Source organism: Sinocyclocheilus anshuiensis, unplaced genomic scaffold, assembly GCF_001515605.1.
Source record: "Sinocyclocheilus anshuiensis isolate Anshui unplaced genomic scaffold, SAMN03320099.WGS_v1.1 scaffold1221, whole genome shotgun sequence".
Classification (NCBI taxonomy): Eukaryota; Metazoa; Chordata; class Actinopteri; order Cypriniformes; family Cyprinidae; genus Sinocyclocheilus; species Sinocyclocheilus anshuiensis.
In genome coordinates, this window is record NW_015551070.1 from 171999 (window position 1) to 181224 (window position 9226).

General features: G+C 37.6%; 1 protein-coding gene across 1 annotated transcript in view; it reads left to right on the plus strand.

Annotated features, from left to right (window-relative positions):
* Nucleotides 1-1234: 1234 nt before the first annotated feature.
* Nucleotides 1235-9226, plus strand: part of LOC107662183 (serine palmitoyltransferase 2-like) — a 20288-nt gene continuing 12296 nt past the window's right edge. Inside the window, exons 1-6 of the mRNA XM_016452099.1 lie at nt 1235-1431; nt 4002-4193; nt 5526-5680; nt 6407-6555; nt 6968-7092; nt 8207-8300. Of these exons, the coding sequence (XP_016307585.1) occupies nt 1291-1431; nt 4002-4193; nt 5526-5680; nt 6407-6555; nt 6968-7092; nt 8207-8300 (856 nt within the window). The 5' untranslated portion in view covers nt 1235-1290. The remainder of the gene's footprint in view (nt 1432-4001; nt 4194-5525; nt 5681-6406; nt 6556-6967; nt 7093-8206; nt 8301-9226) is intronic.

The following is a 9226-nucleotide window of genomic DNA, read 5'->3' on the forward strand; positions in this document are numbered from 1 at the left end:
TCTGGGGATGTAGCCTACATTCCACTACCAATCATCGAGGTAGTTCAATATGCGGATTCCCATCTGTCTTAGAGGGGAAAGAGCCACATCTATGCTCTTTGTGAAAGTGTGGGGGGCCAGGGACAGACCAAACGGTAGGACCGTATACTGATAGGCCACTCCCTCGAAGGCGAATCTCAAGAACAATCTGTGACGGTGCGCTATTTGGATGTGAAAGTAAGCGTCTTTCAGATCCACAGACAGGAACCAGTCCTCGGGGCGAATTTGCATGAGGATCTGCTTCAAAGTCAACATTCTGAACGGCCGTCGCATGAGGGCCCGATTCAGACATCTGAGATCAAGAATCGGTCTGAGCCCGCTGTCTTTTTTGGGAATGAGGAAGTATTGGCTGTAGAAGCCTGACACGCTGTTCGCTAAGGGAACCATTTCCACGGCACCCTTTGCAAGCAGTGTTTGCTCTTCGGCTCGAAGAACATGAGATTCGTTGTCGTGACGAATTCGTGACGGTTTTATTTTTTTAGCCTTTAACCAATAGGAGTGATTAATTTAATAATAATTTTATATAATAATAATAATTTTCTTTTTATTAATGCTTATTGCTAGAATCTAGTGAATTCACACAAATCAAGGTTTTGAACTTTAACCAGACATGTCCCAAATTGTGTAAAGGTTAAAATAAAAGCACATATGCAATGTTTAGTTTTACCTCCTGAGAATAATTTCCCCAATGTTAAGGCCTTTCTTTCAATGAAGGAACAGAAAAGTAGCCTTTTTAGACATTTTTAACTTTCAAATTGTGTACCTTATTTGTAAAAATTTGTCAAAGCTGTGTGTAGCGTGAAACTCTGAAAATCTTATTTTCTTAGGCTACATTTGTATTTAGCACATGCTTTAATTTTGTCATTGTCAAGGAAAAAAGTATTCACAAAAACAGATCTCACAAATGTTTACATTAAGGTAGATATTTAATGTATTGGTCAGAGTTTCCATTACTCTCTAGGTTTATCTAGCATCCAATTATAAAAAGCCTAATGTGTGACGTACAGACAGAAGGTTGGGTGGTTTACGCCCTAAAGGGTTAATGACGTCGGTTGGCGATGAATATTTATTTTTAAGCCACGCCCACACGGCGTTGCTCATTGGCTCATTGGCTGCGAGTTCGTGTGGAAGGCGGGGCCTTTCCTATAATCTAGGAGTGGGCGTGGTTTTGTCATTCGACGGTTTTTGAGGATACGGGAAATCCAGATTACACAGTGAAGCCGGAGATACAGCATACATCGCCGGCCTGCCATGACGCAAAACTCCGCTAGTAAGCTTCTAAACGGAGATGCCTTACACCGGACGAAACAAGACAAGAAAGCGGGCGGGAATGGGTTCGTGAAGAACCGCTGCTTGTTCCAGCAGAAGCGATACCGCCGCCCGGCGGAGAAGGTGAGGCCGCCTCCTGCGCTACACACAACACCGGAAACACGCTCAGTGTACACAGCGGAGCCGCTTATGCTGTTACTTTGAGTTAAATTAGAATAGAAATATTTCTGTTTCATTCTGGGTTTATATGGCGTTTAGGATTTAGGAAAGGAGCGTTTATCTGGTTTGTATTCGTGTGTAGGGAGGGGGTGGTTGGGTGTGTATCGTTTCAGTTTTCTGTGAAGTTTTCATGTGTTCAATCATGTAACCGTTATATATAGCATATTCCACGTATATTTTAAATGTACGAAATGCTATTTGATGTCATTCAGTTACTTTTAAAAGTTAATTTAAATAATTACATTATTTATTAAAAATGCCCCTTGACTTTTTTTTTTTACAGTTAAACCTCAGTTTATTTATTTTATTTATCTCAGCAGCAATCAAATTATCATGGTAAAAATAAGAATGATATGATGATATTGCAATTTTAGTTCATCAGATTATGATTCACAGAATGATGCTAATTGAAGATGCAGCATTTAACACCACTGCTGGAGAAAACATTTGTCTAATTGGATTTTTGACTCAACCCTTATAGTTATTAAATGAAATATAGCCCTTGTGGCAACAAGCCCGTGGCCTCCTCATTAAAGTGCCTGATATTCATTCAGAAATTAAGAACAGAATATTGTTAATTTTTAAGCAAATTGGTTAAGTGTCATCCTTCTGCTAGAAGAAACCGTCCCAGACCTGCAAACTGAAGTTAGTGTTTGTTCTCTATGGGTGTTGTGCACATATGGTGAACTGCTGTTTCATGTCATAGGGAAGTCGTGGGGGGAAGTCGTGGCCTAATGGTTAGAGAGTCGGACTCGTAATATTTTCACATTCAAATGTAAATAACTGCTGATCTGTTAAACATTATTTAATATTTGTTCATGACTTAATGAAAGTTGAGGTTATTACATAATGCCCACTTTCAATGCTCAACAATGAAAAGCATCAGCAGCCCATTGCATTGAGATGAATGGTTATGGGATCAAATGAATTGTTTGGGGTTAGTGTTTGGTTGTCTCCGTTTGTATTGACACAAGCATGGAAAATAACAGTGTAGTGTTCTGTCATGTAACTGGAGAGCAATGCTTTGTTCTTTGCAACCTGAGGATGTTTGCCCAGTGCACTTCTGCGCTCCATGGGAGAAACCGCTTTTCCAAGAATGAGTGTGTTATCAAGCTAGTTTTTCTTGTACTAGGTCCTTATCATCAAAATGGACCTATGGGTCAGGTGTGCAGTATTGTTTTTTTTGTTTTTTTTAAGCTTACAGTAAACGTAACAGGCGAGGCATGCAAAGTAGGTCTTGCCAGTATGTTGATTATTGATATAATTTATGTTAAAAGTTAATAAGATTCTTTTCCGTGAATCGGGTCAAATTATCTGTGATCAGTGATGATCAGTGAATTGATTCAAAACTGATTTTGAGTGACTTGTGTCTAATAATAGCTCAAAAATTGGATTTTTAATTTATTCAAATGTTTTAGTGTATATGTAAATATAATTACCATATACCATATAATTACCTTATTTATTTATTTAGGCTGTACGCATTTTTTTTTTTAAATATGGCCAATGTTAGAAGTGGCCCAAATCAGAATTGAAATGATCAGATTCCTTGTAGTTTGTAATGTTATGAAGAAAATGACTCATTTCTCAAGCCATTTCAGGAAAAAGTATATAAATATATGTATAATGAATATCATTAAAATATCTCATCCAGCCCTACTGTAAGTAATTTCAGTAGTTTGAGTTAACGTTTACAAACCTTATTAAAAGAAGATTTGTCTGCCTTGTTTCAGGAAGCAACTTTTACTGACTGACTTTAGAAACTGAACAAATACAAGACTTTCCTGTATTTAGCAATGCAAGTTTTCCCACAAAGGCTTTCTCACTCAGCACTGACACAAACTGTTAACCCTGACTTAACTGAGCTTTACATAAGAAGGCTGATTCAGGGATCTGGAACAGTGGGATCAGGCCATTCCTTACAGGAAGGGCAGCTTTTAGAGTGGATGCAGTTAAGAGAAACACGAGTTTGATCACGTGCTGAAGTGTGAGTGTAAGGACAAACTCTGGTTAATTTTCTTGGCCGGAGTGATAAATGGAATTTTGCTCTTCTGATCATCTCTGGTATCTGTAACCTCATGTTTGAAGCTGTTAGCAGTTTCAGTCCCAACTATAGTTGTACAGTTTCCATAGAGAATGTGAGTATGGGTGACTACCAGTGTAATTGTTATGAAATTAATAAAATGTTCAGGGCGTTGTTAGATAGTTGCTTTCTAGCCCAACTTAAAAGAGCCCATTACCTAAATTTCAGCATTATTCTGGTATCTATGTGTATTCTTTCTGTGCTCCATCATGAAATGATTTGTCTTTAATCTAGTGTGGACAAACTAAATCTACTATAATCTGGTTTTTATCAGACTAGCTGTACATTAATGTTGTTTTATGCTGTTGATGTTTACTTTGGTGCATTTTGTAGTGTTTCGATATTCATTTTTCAATGTCGATTCACTTCATATTCATCTTTTCCCCAACAGAACCATCATGCTTCATGCACTTTGCTTTATAAAAAGACATTTGTGGAGTCGTTTGAGGAGACGCCGCTGCTGGTTGCCGTCCTCACCTACATGGGCTACGGCATCCTTACCATTTTTGGCTATCTGCGAGATTTCCTGAGGGACTGGAAGTTTGAGAAGTGTCATCTGGCCAGAGAGAGAGAAGAACAGAAGGTATGGTATATAATATATTTGTGGTGCTTGCCTTGCTTTTTTTTTATTTCATGCTTCCCTGAGAAATGTTTCACATAACAGATGTTTGCATGTAATCCTCAAGACAAAATAATAACTGAATTTACACTAAAGACCTTGTTTAAATACAATTTTTAAAACTTTGCATTGTCACCTGAATGGTCAAAGCCTATTTAGTGCTGTTTTGTAATACTTGTGCATAAGTCCCTTATTTGTCATGAGCAGTTAAACTGATTGCTGATCTTCAGTTTTAAAGCATCTTTACAGTAATAAACAGGAAAATAACAGAATCAATGATGCAAACTTAATCAGATATGAGACAAATTCAAATTCTGCTGCAAACCATCTCTAAAAAGACAAATGTTGTTATTCAGTTCCAGTCATGTTGCAAAATGCATCAATTATGAGTCAAAAGTCACACAATTCAAAGTCAATTTAAGCCAAGTTAAAGCAGTTCTTCAGAAGATGATAGCACTATCTATCATCCAGCTTAAAGGGGTCATATGATGTTGCTAAAAAGAACATTATTTTGTGTATTTGGTGTAATGAAATTTGTTTATGCGGTTTAAGGTTAAAAAAAACACATTATTTTCCACATACTGTACATTATTGTTTCTCCTCTATGCCCCGCCTTTCTGAAACGCGTCGATTTTTACAAAGCTCATCGGTCTGAAAAGCGAGGTGTGCTGTGATTGGCCAGCTATCCAGTGCGTTGTGATTGGCCGAATACCTCAAGCGTGTGACGGAAATGTTACGCCCCTTAACATATACTGTGATGCCCTGTCCAGCTGGAGCGATGAGACAAAAACATTAAAACCCATTATAAACGAGGCATTTGTTGCATCCAGTGCGGGACATAATTACGGATTATAATGACTTACACTGTCTTTTTACGCGGTGCGTTGCATCGCATCGCATCGCATCACAACGTGTAATGATAAAACCATGTCTGCATTTGTGATCGGAGAAATTACAAACTACAAACGCTACTCTACACTGCTCAAAACTCGCGTTTGAATCATCAGTGGCAAATTCTTTAAATATAAAAAACGTACTTACAGTCTGTGAGTCAGAACAGCCGGCATTGTAGTCAACTCTACCAGGTGTTTCTACCAAAGTAGTTTTGCTTTCACAACGAAACACACAGCGCCTTCACGACATGGCAGCGGCGGCAACAATACTACAGCGAGAATAAAAGTTACGCCTTCTTTCTTTGCGTGAACATTTGGGCGGCATTATGCAAATCTTCCCACATCGTGACATAGACATGTAAAATGTAGTGTTATGTTTTCATTTTCGATGCTCTGTTCCCAGGATTTTGTTCCACTGTACCAGGACTTTGAGAACTTCTACACCAGGAATCTATACATGAGGATCAGAGACAACTGGAACAGGCCCATATGCAGCGTCCCTGGAGCCAAGATGGACCTCGTGGAGCGGGTCACACCTGACTACAACTGGACCTTTGAGTGAGCGTCACATTGTGCCGACACACCAGGATGTTGGATCCAGCCTACCAGATCCCACCAGAACATGTCTGTTTTGACTGAAGTTGCATCTTTCTCAGTGCTCAGAAAAGCACAAATTAAAAAGTGTTATCATACCAAAGCATAAGCAATGGAAAATTGCTGCCTCACAACAACAACAACAAAAAAACCTTAAGATGGAGACATTTGCTTATTACTTAGGCAACACAGCAACCAACATAAGATTAAACAGTTTTTTAAATTATAATGATAACATTTTATTTTTTAAATTATAATATAGCTGCTTAAAACAGAAACAGAAAGTGATTTTAGATTGTAAAATCTCAATTTTTTTGTTTTTACTCTATATTTGATTAAATAAATGCAGCCTTTGTGCAAATAAGAGACTTCTTAAAAAAACCTTTAAAAAAATTAGTACTTTTGACCAGTAGTGTATATGTGGAAAGTAATATGACAGAGATAACGACAAAAAGGCAGGAATCAAGTACTGCACAGATATATGTTACCACACACGCACACACATTTCTGTTAAGAATCTTTAGATCCTTCATAAGTCTAAAGGCTTTACAGAAGTTAATATGGTGTGAGTTTTAGTATATATATTTAGTGTATATTTCCTTTTAAAAGTAGTGTGTGTCATTTTTATTAGTATTATTATTTTATATACATTTAATTTATTCCATGTTTTTTCTTTATATTTTCCTGCAGACACACAGGGAATGTTCTGAAAGATGTTATTAATATGGGCTCATATAACTACCTTGGCTTTGCTGAGAATACCGGCACATGCGCTGATGCTGCCTCTGAGTGCACTGTGAAATACGGCGTGGGGGTGAGCAGCACCAGGCAAGAGATAGGTAATAAACACTCGCTCTCTCAGGCTTTACAGCCACGTCTCTGGGATAAAAGGGGCAAAATAATGATATGACACTTTTTGGGTAGGTTTTAGTAGATTTTTAAGGGGTCATATACTTGGTCCTCTTATAATATTAATCAATTTTGACCTTGTCATTATGATTTTCCACCCTCTCACTGACATTTAGAATACTTATTCATATATTCAGTTCTTGGTGAGTCATTCATCCCACTGGGTGAGGATTTGCTTTTATGGTGGAAAATAAATGTGCGGCACTATGAAAAACTCTTAGTTCTTATCTAACCTTTATCATTGTGTCCCTGGAGTCTGATGTTTACACAAAAAGAAGGAAACAGTTCTATTATTATACAAATCTATTGTTGAATCATTAAGATATTTGTTCTCTCTTGCAGGAAATCTTGACAAGCATAAGGAGCTAGAGAAGCTGGTGGCCAGGTTTTTAGGGGTTGAGTCATCCATGGCCTTTGGAATGGGCTTTGCTACAAACTCCATGAATATTCCTGCACTCACAGGAAAAGTAAGGGTTTTACTATAAACACAAACATTAAGTCAAATGGAATGCTAAGAACTTTTACGTCAAAGCCAGGTAGGGTGGGGAAAAACATTGGGGATCGGGAGTTATGTTTTTTTTTTTGTTTGTTTGTTTTTTATAATTGAAATACTCCCAATGATCATATCTGTTCCCGCACAGATTTCTTTGGCTCACACAGGAAATTGATCATAACTGAGTCATGTAACATGTTATTGGAAGCCTTTATGCTTTGTTCACACTGGGACGAATATCGCGTGCGATTATCGCCGACGTTTAACGCCTCGTGACTAAACAAAGGGCGCCAATGTGAGCGTGCAAAATGCGAGGCGTAAAAGCGTCATTTTTTAAAAACCGCCTGGGGCTCGTTTTTTTGGTTTGACGCGCCGCGTTAAAAACTGGCCGACCAATGAGATTGGAGCTTTTGTTCACGTGCCTGGAGCTGCTGAAGTTACAGTAAAACACCCTGCTTTCATTCACAACATGTTTGAGTACTTTTGGGGAATTCCAATTTGCCCCTAAAATTAAATATCGTTTTCATACCTGCAAATACTGGTTAAATCGGGGCAAGAGATGCTTTAATGGTCTTCAGTCCACACTGATATTGAATCTGTGATAGAAATAAAGTAGGATTTTGAAAAATGTAAAGCATAGAAACTTTATGTATGTAAAATTTAAAAAAAAGAATATTCTGCTTTGTACCTGGATTAGGCAAATAAGCGGTTTCTAAATGTAAATGTAAGGGAATATAAATAAAAATTTGAAAGGGCTTGATTTGAAAGGGCTTCCTTTGAAAACAGTTTAAAATTCCTTTTAAATTCCTTGTTAGAAACCCTTTTTCCTTTGAAATTCCTTGTTAGAAACCCAAATACATTAACACATGGTCATGAGAAAGTACAAATACCATTAGTTCTAAACACCATAATAAGTAATGATGATTAAATATGTAAAACCTTGTTCTGTTATTGATTGTGTCCTACAACTCTCCTTACGTTTGAAATGTTGCTTTGTATCTTACCAACTCTTTAGCCAACAGGGTTAGTATTATTTCATATGCTTTTTTGCTTTTCATTAAATTAAGGTATGTGTGTATTTCTCTTAGGGCGGTCTGATCTTAAGTGATGAGCTCAATCATGTATCTCTGGTTCTGGGTGCCCGTCTCTCTGGCTCTACCATCCGTGTATTCAAACACAACAGTAAGTTCATGTTATTTTTAGCCCACACTGAAAATAAAAATGCTGTGCAAAACAATCACAACCAGTTAATATTTGATGTTTAATATATCGGATTAAGGACCCAAATGAGTTCACAATGGGTGGCTTAGACATAGAAACTCCATCATTACGGAACGCATTTGTTTGCAGAATAAATTAATATTGTGTGATTAATGTACCTGAATAGGCTTTTGGCCGCAAAAAAAAATCTAATATAAGTGAACCTCAGACAAAAACATGCAATAAATAAATCTTATGCCATACTTTTTATAACCTTCTCGCTAAGAACAGCATCCATTCATATCAATATATGAAGGGTTCATTTGCAAAAACCGATAACTCCATTTTTATTTTTATTTTCAGAAATCACGTTTTTTTTTTTTTGCGCATTCCAAGTAATATCAATCAACCTGCATTTAGGTTGTTTTGATTAAGTAATAATAACCTAAACAAATACAGGTAATTTACCAAATTAAAGTTCATTGAAAGTAGGGGTGCTCCGATTGATCGGCTATCGATCACTATCGGCCGATAATCACGTTGGGATGATTGATCGGCGGTCTCTAAAAAGGCCGATCTCAAAAAACCGATCTCAAGCTGATGATGCTGCCGTGAGAGGTTTGGCACGACATGCAGCAGCACCGTCTCAGTCTCTGTCTGGCGCGGGTGAAATAATTATAATGCTGAAGGTGAGGTACAATTCATATTTCTTCATTAAATAACTTATAAAGTAAATTAAAAACCTTGTGTGAGACGTAATTTCACAAACGGCGTGAGTGAATCACCGTGCGCGCTCTCTCTTCCTCTCTCAAAATACGCAAATTGCTTCAAATCACCACATCGAATCTGTCTATAAGTGAGCTGCACGCTGCACAGTTGACACAGGAATTGTCACTTGCACAATCGAG